At 52.5% G+C, this 21,251-nt stretch overlaps 2 protein-coding genes across 5 annotated transcripts in view; one reads left to right on the plus strand and one right to left on the minus strand.

Moving 5' to 3' along the window:
• The window catches only part of Prkcz (protein kinase C zeta), a 102,043-nt gene extending 88,816 nt beyond the window's left edge, over window positions 1-13,227 (plus strand). For all 3 annotated transcript variants that reach the window (XM_057783731.1, XM_057783733.1, XM_057783732.1), the window contains 7 exons: window positions 1,441-1,576; window positions 1,729-1,816; window positions 3,343-3,462; window positions 3,936-4,015; window positions 4,725-4,814; window positions 10,546-10,661; window positions 10,871-13,227. In XM_057783731.1, coding sequence (XP_057639714.1) covers window positions 1,441-1,576; window positions 1,729-1,816; window positions 3,343-3,462; window positions 3,936-4,015; window positions 4,725-4,814; window positions 10,546-10,661; window positions 10,871-10,958 — 718 coding nt within the window. In that variant the 3' untranslated portion in view covers window positions 10,959-13,227. The remainder of the gene's footprint in view (window positions 1-1,440; window positions 1,577-1,728; window positions 1,817-3,342; window positions 3,463-3,935; window positions 4,016-4,724; window positions 4,815-10,545; window positions 10,662-10,870) is intronic.
• A 2,116-nt stretch (window positions 13,228-15,343) lies between these two features.
• Window positions 15,344-20,173, minus strand: Faap20 (FA core complex associated protein 20). 2 transcript variants are annotated; one of them, XM_057784716.1, is made up of 5 exons: window positions 20,099-20,173; window positions 19,472-19,616; window positions 19,089-19,369; window positions 16,981-17,087; window positions 15,344-15,853 (listed from the first exon to the last, which is right to left on the minus strand). In XM_057784716.1, the coding sequence occupies exons 1-5, from the start codon at window positions 20,158-20,160 to the stop codon at window positions 15,849-15,851; spliced, it is 600 nt and encodes a 199-aa protein (XP_057640699.1). In that variant the 5' UTR covers window positions 20,161-20,173; the 3' UTR covers window positions 15,344-15,848. The 2 variants fall into 2 exon arrangements, with proteins under 2 accessions (XP_057640699.1, XP_057640700.1); XM_057784717.1 differs by lacking the exon at window positions 16,981-17,087.
• Window positions 20,174-21,251: the final 1,078 nt, after the last annotated feature.

Below are 21,251 nucleotides of genomic sequence, written 5' to 3' on the forward strand. Positions count from 1 at the left end.
GACTTTGCTGTGGTATTAGGGGTTCCGGAACCTCTGGGGAAGTTGGCCCCTTCCAGACCTTGAGCAGAAGCCGCCACTCAGGAGAGCAGGCTCTGTGGGCTGTTTTCACAGTCGTGACATCTTAGCATTGTCCTTCTCTCTCTGTAAGTCCCACACTCTCTCAGTGGCAGAGCACAGCAGGTCTCTGCTGGCGTCAGGAGAGAACCCACTGGTCCTGCTTCTGGCCTTGGACGGTTGCCATCCAGCCCACTGTCTTGGAACCTTCCCTGCAGCCCAGGCCTTGAAGGAAGGCTGGGGATATTTAAATTTGTGTGGCCCCTTCGTATCCACCTTAGTTTTCCCCCCATGAAGTCCTGTGCCTCATCACCTAGGTTCCCTTCGAGGGAAGTGGGTAGAAGCAGCAACCATTTATTGCCTGTCCACTTGCCTTCTATAAAACTCATGGTAAAAAAAAAAAAAAAAAAAAACTCATGGTAAAATGCACACAGTATTAATATTACCATTTCAGACATTTCAAGTATATGGGTAATTCAGAGCCATAAAGCTGACCACACTGCCATGCAGCCGCCGCCACTCACAGAGCCCCTCTTTATCTCCCACAACGGAACCTGTACCCTCTGAGTGCTGACTCCCTCTGTCTGATTCCAGAGTCCTCCCTGAGCGGAATCTCAGGCTACCTGTCTTTCTATATGTTTGACTGGATACGATGTCTCCGTGATTGACTGTGTAGCCATCTCTTTCTCCTTCTTCAGTGGGGCATGCTGCCCTGTTACCTAGACGGGCCTCAGACTTGCAGCCATGAGCCATCCTTCCCCACCCACGTGTCCTCTATCCTCTCCCTCTTCAGTGCTTGATTCCACATTTTATTTTTTATGAATAGGGTTGCTGTGGACATAGGTATTAAGCATATGTGTATAAGACCCTGCTTCCGATTCTTTTTTTTTTTACTTTCAGTTTTTTAAATTAGCATACAAAGTAATGGACTTCATAATGGCATTTTTCACATTGTTCTTATTGGTCCTCCTCTGCTGTCTCCAGCCCTGGGCACATGTGCATTAGTAGAGGTGTTTAGCATGTCTTCTTGTCTTCTTTCTATTTTTCATGATTGTTTGTTCTGCTGCAGGAGACCGTAGTGATGAAGCTAGGCGGGAGCTTTCCCATCGAGTTGCACTCAGCCCCAGTTTTCATGTTCTGAGGGGCGCATTTTTCACTCAGTGAATTCAATACAGTGGTACACAGGGCTCCAGCTTCCTACGTCCTCACCACTTACGCTGGTCGTGTTAAATAGACATTCTGGTGGCTAGGAGGTAGACTCCCACTATAATTTAAATTTGCATTTCCCTGGTGACCAGGATGCATTGTGGGGCTCTGTGTGTGCCAGCCCCCTGGCTGGCTGGCTGCCACGGTCCCTCTGCTGACTACAGAATGCCCCCACCTCAGGTTCTATGCTGCTGAGATCTGTATTGCTCTCAACTTCCTACATGAAAGAGGGATCATCTACCGGGACCTGAAACTGGACAACGTCCTCCTTGATGCTGATGGACACATTAAGCTGACGGACTACGGCATGTGCAAGGTGCCTGCCCCGCCTGTACCCCCCCCCTTGCCTGTCTGCCTTGTCATCCCGACTGGGCACAGCTCAGCCGAGGCACCCCTGCCTGTAACCGGTCACTCCTAAGGGGCGCCACTGCACGCAAGGGTCACCTCCTGATAACTGTGTCCCCACAGGAAGGCCTAGGCCCCGGTGACACGACAAGCACTTTCTGTGGAACCCCGAACTATATTGCCCCCGAAATCCTGCGAGGAGAAGAATACGGTGAGTACAGGGGCCCATAGGAGGTGAATGTAGGCAGACACGCTACAGAAGTCGCTGCCACCTGGCAATGTTTACCCGGAGCAGGAACCCGCCCTGTCAACAATAGGCAGGGAGAGCGCCGTGGCCTGTGACACCCAGAGACAACACACCACACCCCTTGGTGTCTCCCGGATGCCTGTTACCCCCTTTGTACCTTCTTGAGCCCACCAGGTGACCCTGAACAATGTCCTCTCCCTGACGAGCCAGGGAGGGGAGGATGAAAAGGAGCCTGAAACAAAGACAAAACAGACCCAGGGTCGGGTCACAGCCCCCTAGGTTGACGGCCACTGGCCATGCGTGTGTAGAAGAATCAAAGTATCCTTGGTAATGGTAGAAGTGCCCCAGTCAGGATCCAAAGCAGAGGGCGACCGATCTGGGAAACCCTGTAGATACAATGGTGTACGTCTGCTCCTCCTCTTTCTCTGAGTGGAAGCCATCATACATAGCCATGTGTGGAGATGGGGTGGCATACATATACAGGTATATACACATCCATGTGGTGGGGGAGAGTATATAGCATGCAGTAGGTGTGCGCATGTGCATTACGTATGAACTTATACATTGTTTGCGTGTGCTTATGCACCCACCCACCTTTGCATCCTAGAGTTTTCTGTCACGCACGGAGGTGGGATTACAGACGTGTGCTATCTATCCCTGACTCATGTTGGTGGCGTTGGTGAAAGCAGTCATAAATGCACCTTCCCATAAATGAGTGTGCCGGCAGAGTGTGCGGATCACTGACCCGAGAGAATGACTGGGCTCCTAGAAGCTGCTTCAGTTGCAGCTGCTCGGGAACCAGAGAAGGAAAGATGGCAAGTTGGAGCCAGAAACCAGTCTAGAACCAGCCATGGTTCCAACCTGATTCTATGTGTGATGGAGCAGATGTTCAGAGAGCGCAGGGATGGCCAGGCTGTCTAGGACAGAGAAAGAAAGAAAAAGTAGTGAAGTCAGAGGGACTATAGCAAAGTGATTCTTACCTCAGAGAAGTGCCTTCCGGCCAGTTCTGTTTGGGCAACACTGGGGACTGAAGCTGGATCTCTCTCCCACTGAGCTGCTCTCCTCGGTGAGAAGGGGACTTTGTAACGTTAAATGAAAATAAGAAAGCCAGTTATGGTGGCATGCACTCCAGAGCCTGGGGCAGCAGTCACAGGTTGAAGGCCGGCAAGATCTGCATCATCATCATCTTCATCATAATAGGATAACAGTGATGACCGGAGCAAAGCAGGGCCGTTCTTGGACCCATTCTGCATGTTTGTGCAGCAATCCCAGCAGAGCTGGAGGGCCGGGTAACAGCCAGGGTAACCCACAGTGAGCTGGAGGAGTCACAGCCACGAGCCAGCTCCGCGACGTCTAAGGAAACAGATGCCCGGCGGTCCAGCCGCCCGCGGAGATGGATGCCTGCATCCTTTGGCACATTCACAGTCACGGGGCTGAGTGTGTCGGCTTCCCAGCCACCTCCCACCTAGTGACTGCCCGCTTTTCCCCAGGGTTCAGCGTGGACTGGTGGGCGCTGGGCGTCCTCATGTTTGAGATGATGGCTGGGCGCTCCCCCTTCGATATCATCACGGACAACCCGGACATGAACACTGAAGATTACCTCTTCCAAGGTTGGTGGCCCGCAGCGCGTCCACCCCCTTTTCTTCCCTTCTCAAAGGTGAGGATGGAAGGCGATGCCCAGGCTGGACCAGAACAAGCCCGCACAGAGCCGTTCCTCTGGCAGAGAAGGTGAAGTGAGGTGACCATAGTTCACCGTCAGTCACCTAGAGGGAGAATGCTCTGATGTAGCCAGAGCCTCCCTCTGCCCAGCCAGGTTCATTCCCTGTGGCCCCTGGCAACCACCACCCCATACACACACACACACACACACACACACACACACACACACACACACCCCTTACTCCTGACTAAGTTAATGGCCATTAGTATGCCCCTCAGGGCTGTCCCTCAGCGCCCTCTGGTGACCGGTGCAGAGGCCTCCACGTGTCTGGGACCAAAAGACAACAGAGTTCAGGAGTCCTGTAGGCTTCCGGGAAGAGTGAACACTGCCAAGGGTCATCTCACTTGGGTTCTATCCACACAGTGATCCTGGAAAAGCCAATCCGGATCCCCCGCTTCCTGTCCGTCAAGGCCTCACACGTCCTGAAAGGGTTTTTAAATAAGGTATGCTCTGACCGTGGTGACAGAATACTCTGGGAGGGAGCAGGTGGGCAGAGTCCCCCTACCCAAACTGTTCTCTGTGTTTAGTCATAGGCGTTGGCACTGGGGCTCTCTGCGCTCAGAGACTTTATTACTTATTTATTTATTGTTTCATGTGCATTGATGTTGTGCCATGGGTGTCTGGTCCCCTGGAACTGGCGTTACAGACAGTTGTGAGCTGCTATGTGGGTGCTGGGAATTGAACCCTGGTCCTCTGGAAGAGCAGTCAGTGCTCTTAACCACTGAGAGCCATCTGTCTAACCCCAAAAGAATAAGAGTCCAAAGTTTGCTTCTTTTTTTTTTCTTTTTTTTTTTTTCAAGACAGGGTTTCTCTTTGTACACCAAGCTGGCCTTGAACTCACAGAGATCCTCCTGCCTCTGCCTCCTGAATGCTGGGATTAACAGTATGTGCCACCACTGCCCAGTGAACTTAATTTTTATTGATATTTAGCATAACAAACAGTGAGAAAATAACCCTTTGGGGAAGGGATGAGAAAGTAGCCCTTTGGGGAAGGGATCCCAACAGAGGGACGGTCACACCCAGCTGGACAGGAGGGCGGCTGGAGACAGTGAGCTCCCGTGGGGGAAGCTGGGTCATCCTGTTGGGTAGGGACTGAATCAGGGGTTTTCTTGGAAGTACTGACTCACCATTATTTGCACTCTGACCCCCCAGGATCCCAAAGAGAGGCTTGGTTGCCGGCCACAGACTGGATTTTCTGACATCAAGTCCCATGCCTTCTTCCGCAGCATAGACTGGGACCTGGTAAGCCTCGGGGGTCTGTGAGATGGGTTGTGCCAGTAGTCAGAGTGGCCCCGTGTGCGCTTGGGTGTCTGGGCCCTCAGGGCACTTTCTTTGGTGTGGTTAGTTACCCAAAGCTGCCCAAACCCCATCTGCCGTATCACTAGTTACTGGCAGGGTAGCAGGCACAGACTTCGAGGTTCTGAGTAGCGTCCATTCCTGATATTAGGAGAACAACAAACAAACAAAATCTCGTTTCAAAATAAATGATAGGTGTCTTAATCTTGTCTGTACATCATCAAATAAAAATAAAGGCATTGAATTCAGGCAATAAATAAATAAATAAAAATAAATGATTGGAAAGTTACTAAAATGTCACCTATAAAATAGGCCCTTTTAGCCAGGTCATGGTGGTGCATGCCTTTAATCCCAGCACTCAGGAGGCAGAGGCAGGCAGATCTCTTGTGAGTTTGAGGCCAGCCTGGTCTACAGAGAGAGTTCTAGGACAGTCAGGGTTGTTACACAGAGAAACCCTGTGTCAAAATAATACACCCTTTTGAGGGAAAATATAAAAGCTAACCCATTGAGTAAATCTGGAACTTGCCCAGCTGTGGCACACTGGACACCCTCCTCCCCAAACCCATCTTGACCTTTTCAGATGGCCTGCAGCCAGCACTAACGTCTAATCCCCGGGGAAGGATCTTATCATTTAACCAGCCACGTGTGCCCCTGCCTGTCCTGCAGTGCTCGCTCTCTCTCTCTCTCTCTCTCTGTCTCTCTCGACCAGGCTGGCCTCAAACTCATAGCTTTGCCTGCCTCTGCCACTACCTGGTACAACCAGTCACTCTATTTACAGGACTGTTTGTGTCTAGCGTACTGTGTGGAACGGGGAGGGGCCAGGCTGCAGGGGCAGCAGGTGGTCAGGACAGGCGATGCCCACAACCCATGGTCCTTCTAAAGCCGCAAAACCAGAACCTCTCGTTCACTCCCTTGTTTGGGTGTAAATATCTATTCGGTGCATTGATGTTTTTTAATTTGGGGTGTGTGTATCTGGGGGGGTGTCTGTGGTGTGTGGGTGTGTGATATGGAGGTCAGAGGACAGCTTTTGAGAGTTGGTTCTCAGAGGACAGCTTTTGAGAGTCGCTTCTCCCCTCCCACGATATAGGTCTAGGGACAAACTCAGGCCGTCAGTTTTGGCACCAAGCACCATTATCTGCTGAACCATCTCACTCGCCTTGATACTTAAGAACCAATTCTGTCAGCTTTTAATTTCACTTTCTAGCTCTGGTAGCATCAGAGGGAAGCCATGGGTTTCTTTCTAACTCAGTCTTGGCCCAGACCCAGTAGTGGCAAATGTTACCCGCAGGCTCACTGCCTCCCCAGTCTTTGAAACCCGTCACCCCCACTCTGACACGGAGTCAGATCTAAGAGTGGGGTGCAGGGAGAATCCTGCATCCTTGTTCCTCCTCTGAGCCTGCCTCGCCGGGGTCCGCCCCTTCTGAGCCTGTAGAATCTGAGTTCTTCCTCTGGCCCTGGCCCTGGCCTCCCATGTGGCATCAGTAGCCGCCAGGCCCTCGTCTCCGATCACCCTTGCCTCACCGTGAGTGAGTGGATATGGTATAAATAGTGTCTTATTTCAGCCCAGCTGCCTCTAGGCCAGCCAGCCAAGTGGTTCTGAGCAGCAAGAGGGGAGGACGGAGGAGGTCTTCCTCTGCATCATCCCCATGGCTCAGTGGTTCTTAGTACATCTTGTGAGCCTGGAGCCTTGTGACAGAGCCTCTCCACCCCAGCCCAGCAGACTCGTGCCGTGGGTCATCACGTCTATCCTTCCATCCTCTTCCCTGGCCATAGCCAACTGTGCTCTGTCTTGCGATTTGATTCACAACTCTACCTTGAAAGGAGGCCCATCCAGGAGGTGGCCTTGCATTGTGGCATGCTCCACTCGGTGAAGCATCTTCCAGGATCATCTTTGTCTTGGTGATAAACACGTTACATGCCTTCACGGTTATCTGGTGTTGCATTGCTCAGATGGACCACGTGTTTGTCCACTCGCCCACTGGTGGTCACGTGGGCGGGGCCTACTTCTGGTTCTTAGATTGTTGAGCAACCTGCGTAGCCTGTCTGTTGGGGCTCTTGTCTAGTTTTCTGTGGGATCTTCCTCTAGATGAGCCGCTGTCCAGGTGGTCACTGGGTATCCTGCCTCCTGAGGGGCTGTACCCCAGGACTTCTTAGGACCTGAGGACTGCACAGCCCAGCACAGCTCCAGGGATTACAGTGTCAGGACTGTTCATCTGAGGTGGGAGCTCAGGTCTAGAGATGTCACCGTGGAACTCAGGATGCTGGTCCCTGGTGTGGGTCTGGTGCTGGGAAGGAGGAGACAGATGTGGACAGCAAGGAGAATCGGAACTAGGCCCTGCCATGAGCCCCCATGACAGCACTGGAAAGGCTCCTAATCCCAGCCCTAGCCGACCCAGCCCTCCCCTAGCCGACCCAGCCCTCCCCTAGCCGACCCAGCGCCATCAGGGCAGCCATGGTGGTAACTGCTGCGTCCACATTCCTGGACCTGAGGCCACCTCTGCCATTCTCTTAAGATTTGCACAAAGCCAGCTGTCACGGGTCTCCTTCAGGGATTAAAGGCCATGTGGCCAGAGGGAAGCCAGGCTTCTCCCTGGTGTGTCCCCCCCCCCCTCTTTTTTTAACCCTTGTGGGCTTGGGTTTTGAGAGACAGGAACGACAGCCAAATTCCTGTAACTTGAGACTCTGGGACGCCAGAGCTGAGGAGATACAGGCTCTGGAATGGGTTATTTATGGGGTAAGGTCCCTGTGAGTAGCCTGGTAGACTGGCAGGAGCCAGCCCACTACACCTGCCTCCTCCCTGAACTAACACTGTTCCTATGGCACAGCCTGTTCTAAGGTCCCCCAGGACCATCCTCCATCCTGAGTGCCATGGGGCAGAGGGCACCATGGCAGGCTCAAATCATCATAACACTGGCTGTCCTCACAGACTGGGGGAGGGAAGGTTCCACCTGAATCCAGGGTTTCTGTTTCAGACAAGTCCAGGGGGGTGGTCTTGATGAATGTAAATGGGTAGAAATACAAATGAGACCCTCAGCTGGACAATGGTGGCGCACACCTTTAATCCCAGCGCTTGGGAGGCAAAGGCAGGCGGATCTCTGTGAGTTCGAGGCCAGCCAGGTCTATAAGAGCTAGTTCCAGGACGGCTAGGGCTGTTACACAGGAAAACCCCGTCTCAGAGACAGACCCTCTTCTGGGGACAGAGATACATCTCCCTACCCCAGTGGCTGGCTGATCTGAGAACTACCGTCTGCATGGCAAACCATCCCTGATAGTGACCTTGCGCTACCAGAGCCTTTAAGCCTCACAGCAGCGGCCACCCACCCTAGAGTTTGGTGTTCAGGGTCCTCCCTGGACCTTAGCCGTGGACTCGTCTCCCATCTCCCTCCACTGCTCTGGAGAGAGAGACAGTCAGAAGGGAGTCACCTGCCAGCCATCCTATCTCTAGGGGTACAGGGATGGCCTGTGGGGCCAGTCCTCCTGCCCCGCTCTGGGATGTGAGGATAGGAGCATATGCTCCACTGAGCACAGAGTCCATCGCGGGCCATCCGGCACACCCTCCGCTGCCAAGTCTCCACCAGAAGGTTTAGATGATAGCATGAAGACCATGGGAAAGTTGTTGGACACAGTCCCAGGCAGGGTTGTGACTGGTCAGTAGATTGGTTCTGAGAGAAATGAGTCTATAGAGCAAAGTCTTGACTCCCTTTGGAAACTTGGCTAGGGCTACTTACCACTAGGGTCTGTCCACAGACCCTCCGTGTCTGGTGCTCCATCAGACATGGTTTGACAGCATGTCGGATCTTTCCAACGGCCGCAAATCCCTGACCTACCATGAACCGGACAGAGTTGAAGCAGCCATCTGGGCATTGCTACCCCCTGCCATCAAACCTACTGTGTTCCGGGTTACTGGCAGGTGCCATGGCAAGTCCACCCTGAGGAGTGAGTCAGAGTGTGGCTAAAACAAGCTCTCTTGACGTCAGCGAGATCTGACCAGTGAGAGCTGACAGGAAGTTGATGGCTTCCACTCCTGTCCCCTGTCGGGCAAATTAAATGGGCCCCGGACCAGTCCGCGGGTAAAGGTACTTCCCACCAAGCTGACAATGAGAGCGCTGTCTCCTGAAAGTCGTCCTCTGACCTTCACACATGTGCCCTGGCTAGTGCGTGCCCACTCACGCACACACAGTTAAATAAATGTAATTTTTTAAAGTTTAAATAATAGGTCCAAGGCTTCTAGGAGAAAGACTCCAGAGAGGGAAGCAAGTAGGAGGACAGACTGTCACAAAACCCTCCGGTTTCCCAGGCAACCTGCCAAAGAAAAGGGAAAGGACCGAGTCCTTGGTCATGGCTTGTGCCTGTGGCCAGGAGAGGAAAGAAAGGAAGATCTAGGGGGATGGGATACGATAAAGGGCCACCCATTGAAGGCCCAGGCATAGAGATCCAGGGACAAACAGGCAGTTGTGGGAACCACGGCCAGGTGGGGGCATCGGAAATGGGGTTACAGCTGCTGTGGGCCTCCCTGCCCTTGAGACTGAATAGGACCAGCTCCCCTCACTGCCCAGCCTTCAGAAGGCAATGGTGGCAACACTGTCCTGGCCTTTGGGGCATTTCTTTGCTTGGATACTAAAAGTCAGCATGGCCAGTACCATCCATGTACTCTCTGCTAATCTCCATGCCCACAGCAGTGCTGGGAACCGACTCCCCTTGTGCCTCACTAGAGGTAAAGAGCCGCCCTCCGAACACAAGGACAAACCTCACAGGCTACGCAGTCCCAGTCCCGGTCTTCTCTTGTCCTAGCAGGCTGGGACCCTCGCTTGCTCTTAGTCTCTCACTCAGCCATGAATCCAGCCGCTCTCCACACCACCATCCGTTTTTCTCGCTTACCCTCTGACTCACCCACCCATGCATGTTGTGTGCCTCTGTTGGATGAATTTTGTTTCTAAGAATGCAGAGGTGCAGCTATAACTTAGACCCTGGTTCTGCCCCAGAGCCAGCATCAGATAGACTGGGGGAGTGTTAGACATCAGCTTCCACATGTGAGGTCAAATGCAGACATGCAGTCTCTTCAAGGCCTGCAGCCCTAGCTCAGGCAGGGTAGTGGGGCTCATAGGACAGAGCCGTACTTTGTTCTGGGACCAGCTGTCACCCACCTTCCCCTGGAAGAGACGAATGAATGCTGGAAAGAAAGCTCTCGCACTGGGCACCGAATGCTCAGAAATACCCTACCTGTGTAGTTGCCCCTGTGTGGCCCAAGGACCCAGCTTGATAAAGAAGAACAGCTATATATTTTAGTTGTTTGGTTTTTGTTTTTCAAGATCAGGTTTCTCTGTGTAGCCCCGGCTGACCTGGAACTCACTGTATAGACCAGGCTGGCCTCGAACTCACAGAGATCCGCCTGCCTCTGCCTCCCGAGTGCTGGGATTAAAGGCGTGCGCCACCACCGCCCAGTTTGTACATCCATCACTTTTTAACTGAAGTAGACATTTCCTGGCATTGGATATTTTCTCCTAGATTCTATACTTTGACAGGGACGGGACTGGCATTGAAATGCCAGGCGTGTTGAAAAGCTGAGCTTCCCGTTTTATTCCATGATTTATTGCATACAAAGACGTGAAGAGGGCAGAGGGTGCTGACACCCCTCTGACCATCTCACCGTCTGACACGCCCTTGTCAATATTCTCAGCTGGAAAAGAAGCAGGCCCTGCCTCCCTTCCAGCCCCAGATCACAGATGACTATGGCTTGGACAACTTTGATACACAGTTCACCAGCGAGCCTGTGCAGCTGACTCCAGATGACGGGTAAGTCCTAAGCAGGACCCTGCAAGGCTCCAGACACCCTGGTTTGCCCCCACATGTTCTGAGTAGCCCAGCTCCACAGGCAGCCCGTGCCCAGACCAGCGCATGGCCTCGTACCTGGGTTCCTGTTTCTGCTGCGTGGGCCGGTGGGAAGGATGGAACCTGAGAGAGGGACACGGGTGCCACTCTTCACCTCCTCCCTGTGCTCCTAGAGACGTCATAAAGAGGATTGACCAGTCTGAGTTTGAAGGCTTTGAGTACATCAACCCGCTTCTGCTGTCTGCTGAAGAGTCCGTGTGAGGCCATGAGTGTCTCGGTTGTGGACACGCCTGTGAATGACCCTGTCACTTTACCCTTAACCACAGCATATGCATGCCAGGCTGGACACAAGGCTCCGAGCAGCCAAGGAGGGATGCTGGCCACCGAGACCGCAGAGGGGCACCCAGCAGGCACTTCTGGACAGAGCAGTCTCTTGTGTCCAGGCCCCAGAGGCTGGCTTTGTGCTGGAAGAATAGCTTCCTGTGCCCGTGGCAGCCCTACCAGAGGGCAAGACAGTCACGCTGTTTCGAAGGTGCACATTTTCCACAGAAACAGAACTCGATGCACTGACCCGCTCCAGGAAAGTTAGCGTGTAATGCCCTGAGGAATAAAATGTACCGATGATGTCGAAGCTTCCTCTGCTGCCTTTTTTCTGAGTGGCACCCGCCTGACGTCCCCAGCGCAGCCCCCACATGAGGAGGAGCTGCGTGTTCCGAGCAGGCAGAACGTAGGCAGGGGACGGGCACCCAAGTGCCTGCAGGAATGCACTGCAACGAGAATTGTTACAGATTCGGAACGTTTTTCTAAATCCCGGTAAGTTCTGTTGTTAATATTTAACATGTATTTTCATACCCAGCACAGCTAGCCATGGTAGTCCAAGGCCGCAGTGACATCCTGGCCAGGTTGGTGGTGCTGTTCCCACCAGCCCCGTGGACTCTGATGGGGGAAACTGGATTATAGCGATTCTAAAACATTGCTCACCAAAGCACCAGTAAAACCAAATAAATAGGTAAATAAATAAAGAGGGAAAGAATAATTGAAAACTAAATCCGCAAAACAAAAAATATATTTCTGAAAACACTAGCCAGTGCCTCCAAGATGTCTTGTGTTATACATTAGATTTTTTGGAAAATATTTTTATCACTAATACTCCAGATTAGAAAAATTTAAAGACATGTGTGATGGACCCTAGCCTTAACGTGACAGAATACCCATAATCCCGTACTCTTACTGAGGAAGCGTGTCCACTTCCATAACTGTTGTGCTCGGCCATCCTCCTCCTCGGATTAGAGGCAGTCAGGAGGCTAGCCCAAGGCTTTCTGGAAAGAGGTTAGCTAAGTCCTCAGGTCAGGTGTGTCAGGAGCCATCATTTAAGCACCTTGGTAGTGGGCAGGAGACAGAGACGCCGCACTACAGTGATGGAGCACCCCAGGTCTCCCCGAGCCAGGCTGACCCAGGTAGCAAACAGGCTACATACCCCCAACCCTGCCAGAGCGAGACCTGGCATCTCCATGTGAGGCAGGGTGGAGTCCAGTCACGGCTGCTTCATGCAGGCCTCGGGGGCTGGCGGCCCTGTCAAAAATCGAAGCCAGAGAAAATGAAAACTCAGAGGCGCTGTCCGCCATGCTGCCCCGTGGCCGCCTGCAGCCCTCGCCCCAATGCACTCAGGTTTCTCAGGCCATCACCATGTCTGGCGCTGAACACATCAGAGCCACACCCAGGTGCTGGGACAGAGCAGACGGCCCAGGCTTCTGGGTGGCTCTGTAACGCCCATTGAACGTGGACACATTTCAACCAGCACTCCTAGTGTCCATCAGTAAGACTAACTCCCAGCAACCGGTCAGAAAAAAAAATGCAAACACAGCCTAAGAGCCAATGTTTGAGCCTCCCAGGGGTGCCCAGCCCAGCCTGGGGATGTCCAGGTGGCTGGAGCCCCAATCCGAGGGCTGTGCAGTCACACCTGCCTATGAGCCACACTGCTATGATGAAGAGCCCACAAGTGGTCCAAGAGCAAACCGGCTCCTGCTAGCTCCTTTCCTCCCAGTGTGCTGCCTAGGGACAGCAACAACTCCTTTGCCCAAACAGCACAGGGGCCCTTGGTTTGTTAGAAATGGGGGTGTATACTTGGATACTGCCCTATTGCCAAATGACTTACTGGTTACTGGTTCGGCTGCTCATGTACAAATGTGTGAATAACATTGTGCCCACCAGAAGGGGAGATTTTTATATATAGTAATTTGTTTTATAAACTAAAGAAAGTGAAGGATGTATTGAAATGTGACTGGGGGGGGGGATACCCTAATGTTTGCAAACGGCTCCAGGCAAGAGAGCGTGTGTCTTTTAACAATGGTTCGCGAACACTGGTGACTCTCACGATTGTAAAGCAGTAACGATGACCATGTGGTTTTGTACAATTGATTGGTGGAGCCCATCGCCGGCCGGCGTTCCTTCTGTGGATGCTGTTCTCGCCCTCCATGGCCAAGGTCGTTCGTATTCTTGCACATCTATTAAAGACTTTGATGAAAACGCCCTTACTGTTATTGTGTTTGACATAGGCGTCTGGGGAGAGTGAAGGGTTTTACTCTGTTCCCTAGAAGTCCCTTCCTAGAAGACATTTAGGCTCACAACACAAAACAGAAGAACAAATAAGTGTCCCAGATACTCCGTGCCACTGTCACCATCCCCATGAAGTGAGTCTGTCCTCACAACTGAAGACTCCCATTTCTCATTCTCTTTCCTCCTGAGGTTCCCCTGAGTCCGACTATAGTCTCAAGTCTCCACTGCCGCACGCCCAGTGCTGTCTCGTGTAGTTTTACTTTCTCGGGTTATAGCTTTGGGATTGCAGAGTTTGTAGAAACTGGGAACACACTTTTGGGGTATCTGTAAGGGTGTTTTCAAAGATGGGTGTAAGCCTCACAGGACCAGGTGAGAAGTGTTCTCCTAAGTAGATGCCATCCAGCCACTCACATCAGAGCTCCAGGGTTTGTATTTCTACTAGGAGACGTGAACTCCTTTGCCTTCCCCTGCCAAGTGCTGAGACTCCACGTGGCCACCACATCCAACTCATGGAAACCGTTCTTCAAAGGAAAATACGAATTTTCTGGTTAACTCGGGCTTTCAAGCCACACCTACCGCTAACCCCAGGCCAACGCTTGTTTCTGTAGACAAGAAGGTCAGACACGAACAAATTTAGTAGTGGACATTGTAATCCAAGGACTTGGACAGGAAAATCAAGTTGTCCTCAGCCACACAGTGAGTTCAAAACACAAAGGGGGAAGGAAGGGTACCAGGCTGGTATTGGAGCCCCTATCTAGAATCTGGGCTTTTAGCACAAGAAGGAAAAAAAACTAAATTTACTTTTGTATGTCAACCACATTTCATGTGTGGGTGGCAAGATGTGGCCCATATCACTCCCTTAAATTCCATTCTTCAGGAACCGATTTGATGTGAAGTGAAGTGACTCTGAGCCCCGCCCATTAGTGGTAAGTAGGGTTGCAGAAACCCCACATGCTGTGGAAGTCAGATCTAGCTGCCCAGGACACATTCCTTGTCGCCCAGTGTCCTACTAGAACCAGGGGTTGGTTCAGGCAGAGCAAATGCCGTGCCATAGGTAGACACCATGCTCCCAACATGGTTGATCCTGAAAACCAAGGAGCCAACCGAGTTCTGGTGGAGGTCCATGAGGCCACTGGGGTTCCTGTCTGCTAGGCTGCTTGGCCCTCATGACCTGTCACCTCCCTAGGGCTCCATCTCCACACCACTGTCCCTAAGGGTGAGGACCTCAGCACAGTCGGTGAGAGAAGCTTTCAGCCTGCAGCATTGTGTTTCTGCATGGAGAGCTGAGTGCATTTGGGGAAGTAAAAACGTGACTGGGGCTACTGACAGGCTTCAATGGTTAGGACACACTGCTCTCCCAAAGGACCCAAGTTTGGTTCCCAGCAATTCAAAGTTGCCTATAACTACAGCTCCAGGGAATCCAACACCTTCCTCTGGCCTCCGGGCAACCATATTCACATGCACACAGACACACAAATACACATCATTGGCTTTTTTTTTTTTTTTTTTATGTCTGTGAAATGTAATCCAGTATGTCACTCTTAGTCAGGAGAAGGGTACTTACTACCTGTGTATAAATGCTGACTTGGGTAGAGATACCCAATTCTGCCTTGTGACAGAGTCTGGCTCCCCTGCCTGGGTGGGGTTCTTCTTGCTATGACAAAATACTTGATCAAGCCGGGCGGTGGTGACGCACGCCTTTAATCCCAGCACTTGGGAGGCAGAGGCAGGCGGATCTCTGTGAGTTCGAGACCAGCCTGGTCTACAGAGCTAGTTCCAGGACAGGTTCCAAAACCACAGAGAAACCCTGTCTCGAAAAACCAAAAAAAAAAAAAAAAATACTTGATCAAAGCAACTTAAGATTTACTCGGGGGTGCTGGAGGGATGGCTCAGTGGTTAAGAGCACTGACTGCTCTTCCAGAGGTCCTGAGTTCAATTCCCAGCAACCACTTGGTGGCTCACAGCCATCTGTAATGACATCTGGTGCCCTCTTCTGGCCTGCAGGCATACATGGAGGCAGAATGTAGTATATATAATAAATAAATAAATAAATAAATAAATAAATTTTTTTAAAAAAAAGATTTATTCTGGCTCATGGTTGAAGTACAGTCCATCGCAGCAGGGAAGGCACAGCAGCAAATGCTGCTATAGCTCTGGTGGCCAGGTCAGAAGAGCATCCGTCCCCAGTCAGGAAGCAGCTCAATTTTTCCTTTTTCCCTTTTCATTCAGTGAGACCCCAGGCCACAGGACAGGACCACCCACATCCAAGGTGGGTCTTCCATTCTCAGTTAATCCCTGGAGACAGCTCCACAAACATAGCCTGAGGTCTGTCTGATAGGTGATTCCAAATCCAGTTAAGTTGGCAATGAGAGGAACCGTGGTAGGGACCTGCTGCTGTCTGCACCACAACGATCAGCATTATTCTCAGTGCCCACGAGCGAAACCAGAAGGCGCCCGTGCTCAGATGTCCACACAGACACAGAAGCCCGTGCTCAGAAGTCCACACGGACACGTTCCAGCCGTCACATCACCACACCACGTCTTCTGTGCTTTCAGCCAGGCACTGAGCAAGGTGGCTATCCACATCCAGCTGGGCTAGCCTGTAAGAGGGAGGAAACAGTCACAAGGCCTCCCAGAACTCGCTCTGTAGACCAGGCTGGCCTCGGACTCACAGATCCATCTGCCTCTGCCACCCGAGTGCTGGGATTAAAGGCGTGCGCCAACACCACCTGGCAACTCCACCAATTTCTGAACCACTGAGGAGAGTCCTGGACTCTTCCATGGCTAATCAGTTGGAGGAAACGGTCAGTAGGGTTGAGTTAGGCCTTCCTTGTTGCCTGAGAACCCTTCTTTACACCAGAGATTCTTGGTCCTACAGACTCCTACACTAACCAATGTCTGAGAAGCTCCCACCTCATCTGTTGGATCACTCATCCTGGCCCATGCCAAAAGCTAGACCCAGAGAATGGACGGACAGCAAGGTCCCTCGCCTGACTCCCAGCTCCCGTGACGTCCAGTGGCCCCCTAACTTGGTAGTCCCTGACAAATGGTCTCTGAAGTCCCTGATAGCCCCTCGGCTAATCTAACCAAGGTATTAGCACTTCCTCCCTCTGGCTTTCTCCAAGGCATGTCAAAGTTCCATGTGAGTCTCAGCAATCTGTCGGGAGTTCCCAGGCAGCATTCCTCAAGTGGGTTCTCAGGGATTCCTCACCAAAGAGCTGTTTTCACAGCGGGGCTTCTGCTAACTCCCAGCCACAGCTGAGTCCTGGCTATGGCTAACCAGCATGGATTCAGGGACGTCAGGCCCAGAATCGGAATATGAACGAACTATAGTCACAGCTGTGAGCCAGGCATGGTACACACCTGTCTTCCCAGCTACTCTGAAGGCTGAGCAAGAAGACTACCTGGCCTCCCTGAAGGGCACCCCAGGCTCATTTGAGGGTGGGCAGCAATGGCTGCACAGACTGCCCTCGGGACAACAGGACAGCTCAGTCTGGGTCTAGCTGCTGCACTGACCCGCCCAAGGCAGGTCTGCCTCCTGGCCTGGGTCTTGCCCGCTGTGACAACATCCTGCACAGGGGCAAAAATGAAAGGGGGCTCCTTCAAGAGCATGGGACATGAGTTCCCCCCAGGCAGCCCGACAACGTGGCTGCCACCTCCAGGGGTGAGGCTGGCCCAATACATCCTAGCTGCTCTACAGTTTGACGTAACAGCATGTTATACTCACTGCAGACTTGAGCCTGCCTTGTTGATACCCACTTTGGACAGCCACTTGAGAGGCGCCCAGTGGGCAGAGCTTCCCCCTTCAGTGGTCCTGTCTTCAGGAGTCTTAGCCTAGAAATGCAAAGACGGCACAGGCAAAAAACCCTCCTGTAACAAGAGGGGGCTGGGAACCCTGGCAAGATCACACGGGTTCTGCAAGAATGAATTTCCCATAAGGGTTCCCAACCCCAGCTTCTGCCCCTGGGTCTCTTGATGGGTAAGAAGCATGGAGATGCCAACTTTGCAAACCATTCACTGTCACATAAACAGGACCCACTCAGGGATAAGCACAACCTGACTCGAGCCAGCCCACACCCAGCATCCCTTTGTCTGAGCTATGTGGTTATGGGTAGAGATACTTGTTGCTGAGGGTTGGGATTGGGGCCCCTCCCAAATTCATAAAGGCTTGATTCTGATAAAAAGCCACAGTCTGGAGGCTGGGGAAATGGCTCCATTGATAAAGTACCTGCTGTGCAAACATCATCCACATAAAAAGGCAAGCATTGGCAGTATGCCACACAACCCAAGTACCGGGGATGGCAGCAGACAGGGGTGGATCCCTGGAACTCATCCGGCCAGCCTAGCCAAATCAATGAGTCTAGGGTCAGTGAGAGACTGCCTCAAAGAATAAGGTGGGGCTGGGCAGTGGTAGCACACACCTCTAATCCCAGCACTCGCGAGGCAGAGGCAGGTGAATCTCTCTCTATGAGTTCGAGGCTAGTTCCAGGACAACTAGGGCTGTTACACAGAAAAACCCTGTCTCAAGGAACCAAAAATAGATACATAGATAGACAGATAAAATAAAATTAAGAAGGGGGCTGGAGAGATGGCTCAGCGGTTAAGAAAACTGGCTGCTCTTCAAGAGGTTCTGTTCTGAGTTCAATTTCCAGCAACCACACAGTGGCTCACAACCATCCAGAATGAGGTCTGGTGCCCTCTCCTGGTCTGTAGGCATACCTAAAGGCAGAGTGCTATACATAATAAATTTTTTTAAAAATTAAAAATAAAAAAATAAGGTGAAAAGTGATCAGGAAAAACACTTGACCTGGCCTCCATCTACATGGGCGCGACTGCACACAAATCTATATGGACATATACATACATCACACAAACAATAATAAGCACATTTTGGTTTGCTTTGTTTTTTTTGAGAGAGGGCCTCTACATACCACTGGCTGTTCTGGAACTCACTATGTAGACCAGCCTGGCCTTGAACTCACAGATGTCTGCCTCCTGAGTGCTGGGATTTAAAACGTGGGCAACACTCGCAGCGCAGGACAAATCGTTTTAAAGAATATTTGGCGGACCTGTTGGGCTCTGAACTAGGGTTCCACCTGCTTTATCTTCTGATAACTTTGTGATTCACTTCTGGCTTTGTCAACTTAGCTGCGAACTTTGGAGAATCCATTTCCTTCCCAGGCTGTTTCTACGTCACACATGGGATACAGGTACACCCAGCTAAATACCATCTAAAACACACTGCCTTTTGAGCCGGCAATAGTGGGCTCCAGTTCTGCAAGTTTCTGGGTAACTTTAAGTAACCAAAGCTAACTAAATGTGGTGGTACATTTTTGAAATCCCGGCATTTGGGAGGCAGAAGAAGGAGCATCACCGAGAGTCAAAAAAAAATGGGGGGGGGGGGCTAGCAAGATGGCCAACTCTGAGTACGTAAATTCAATTCCGAGGGTCACACGGTGAAAGGTAAGAACAGACTTCAGCAAGTTTTCCTCTGACCTCCACATGCATGTGTACCAAGACACATACATGTAACTATTTTTAACTTAAATATTAGTTAAACAAACATGCCGGTGGTGGTCCACACCTTTAATCCCAGCATTCTGGAGGCAGAGGCAGGCATATCTCAGTGAGTTCGAGGCCAGCCTTGTCTACAGCGTGAGCTTCAGGGCAGCCGGGGCTACACAGAGAAATTCTTTCTCACAAAAACAAAGAACAACAAAAAAAAATAGTTAAATAAATAAAAGGAGCCACATCCAGACACTCACTCAGCCTCCCAAGCAAGAGGTTTTACCTCAGGCTAAATCTTAAGCATAACGTCTGGGGTAGAACACTCACTTCGGGTCAAATGCTTTCTGGCACAATGGGCAGTTCAGCAACACGGGTGGACTCTGCACGGACACACACTCTTCCGTGCTGGGAGTCTGACAGGAATCTGGTGCAGGATATCCTTTCAAGGATGGAGTGGGTGACCCCAGGGAGCCTCCAGTCCCATGGAACAACTCGTAGGAGTTTCCAGAACCACCAAGGGCAGGTGGAAAAGGCGTCCAGGAAAAAGTCTTGGATCCCACAGTGAAGACCTCGGGAGGCACAGTGGGCTCTGTGTCAGGCAGAGACTCCTGAAAAACAGAAGCCCATGAGGTCATAGCTACCACCACCATGACCTCCCCCAGGGCCTGGGAACCGTCTCCTACGCCATCCCTCAGTACTTCTGGACACACCTGGCCGGGCAAAGCTGGCAGTGGTGGCAATGGCTCAACTTTCGGGGTCAAATCCACGTTCCCGCTCACAGTGCTACGCAGCAGGGCAGCCCATGGCTCTCTCTGACGGTCCTCCAAGAGAAACCAGGGCGGGCAGTTGGGGGCCCTGGGAAGCACAAGGAGTGTCAGGCAGGGAATCCCGAGAAAAGGGTTCCACAAGGGAGGTCACGAGGGGCTCTACAGGAAGGGGTAGCAAGACTGGGGGAGGGGAGCGGAAGGAATCGACGGTAGAGTCATGGAGGGGGACAGTCCGAAGTGAGGGATCAGGAGTGCGGGTCACGTTGGAGGCTAAGTGGGCTTTAGGGGCAATGGAGCCCAGGCTGGCTCGCAGGGAGAGCCTCGATAGGCGACGGGAAGATGGATGGAAGGCTGGGGGGGGGGGGGGACGCAGGGTTGGGCGGAAGAAGCGACTGCGCCCGGAGAAAGGCGGAGCGTTGCTGGCGGCAGGCCTCACAGTGGCGGGGTGCAAGTGTGCAAGGAACCCCGCACCTCGACGGGAAAGTCGCGGTACCCCCATTGTCTTCCCGCGGCCCCACCGCCTGCCCGAACCCCCAGCGCCCCCATCCTCTCCCTTCCAACCCGCCTCACCCGCCCCCTGCGGGCGGCCTGCGGCGGCTCAGCCTCCCCCGGAGCCTCTGCTCCTCCTCCATCCTTCTCCCAAGAGCGTCCGGCGGAAGTGAGATGTACAACCCGACCCGCCCTCCGACCCGGACCAGCTCCCGTGGAATCCAGACCCCCCCCCCCCACTGCCCACTCTGCCGAGTGCCATCTCCCCTTGTGGCACTTGAGAATTAAGGCGCCGGAATCCTAACCTTTTGGGGGCGCTACGCTGCCTCCTTGAGGGAGTGGCGGGACGGTAGAGCTGCCCCCCCAAGCTTGCAGGCGTGCGAGGCTGGGCCCACCCGACCCTGTGCAGGCCACTCTGGAGCCTGGTGTGCCCTTCTGTTAACAGCACGTGCAGACAGCTGTCAGGCTTGCCCTGCCCATGCTACCTCCCGGCGGTACTAGACAATGCTCTGCCTCAGTTTCCAGTTCTGCAGCCTTTCCCAGGATGGTCCCAAGGACAGGACTTCCAGATCCAACTTTACCACCATTTTTTTCTTCTTATGGAAGGACCTGGGTTTCTCCACCAAAGAGGCAACGGAGCCGCAAAGCTCAGGGGACCACGCACAGAAACCCGGGCTTCCTATCCAGCCAATAAACCCGCCCTGCAATTCTGCAGTCTGTCACTTGGTGGCAGCAGGCGCCCAGGAACTTTAGTGTACATATTGGCGTACACTAATGGCTTTCTATTTCTCCACAGCCCCCAGGGGTCAGGGCTGTTCCAAAAGCCCCGTCCTGCAACCATCTGACTCCCTGACCCCTCCCTCTTCCTAGGTCCTCTTCTCTCCCCGCTGCTCTCCCCTCATTAGAACCTTGCCTCCCATCCCTAGGCGAGGTCACCCCCACCGTGTGTGGTCCAGCCTAGAAGCAGGGGATGGATTCTGGACTGAGGTTGCCTTTTATCTCTGCAGATTTGAAGAGGATGAGAAGTTTAATCTCCAAAGGATCCCAGATCACACACCAAGTTCTGTTCTGAGGTCTTTTTAGAGAGTGGCCATCTTGGGAACCTGCCTCTACTAGGCTGAAGAACCCAGAGCGATGGCCAAAGGTGCAGCCAATGGCTGCCCATGCAGGAAGGGCCAGGGTGGGGTGGTCTCGTGTTGAACCATCAGGGATGACCTGGGACTGGGCCACCCAG

This window comes from Chionomys nivalis, chromosome 11 (genome assembly GCF_950005125.1).
Source record: "Chionomys nivalis chromosome 11, mChiNiv1.1, whole genome shotgun sequence".
NCBI lineage: Eukaryota > Metazoa > Chordata > Mammalia > Rodentia > Cricetidae > Chionomys > Chionomys nivalis.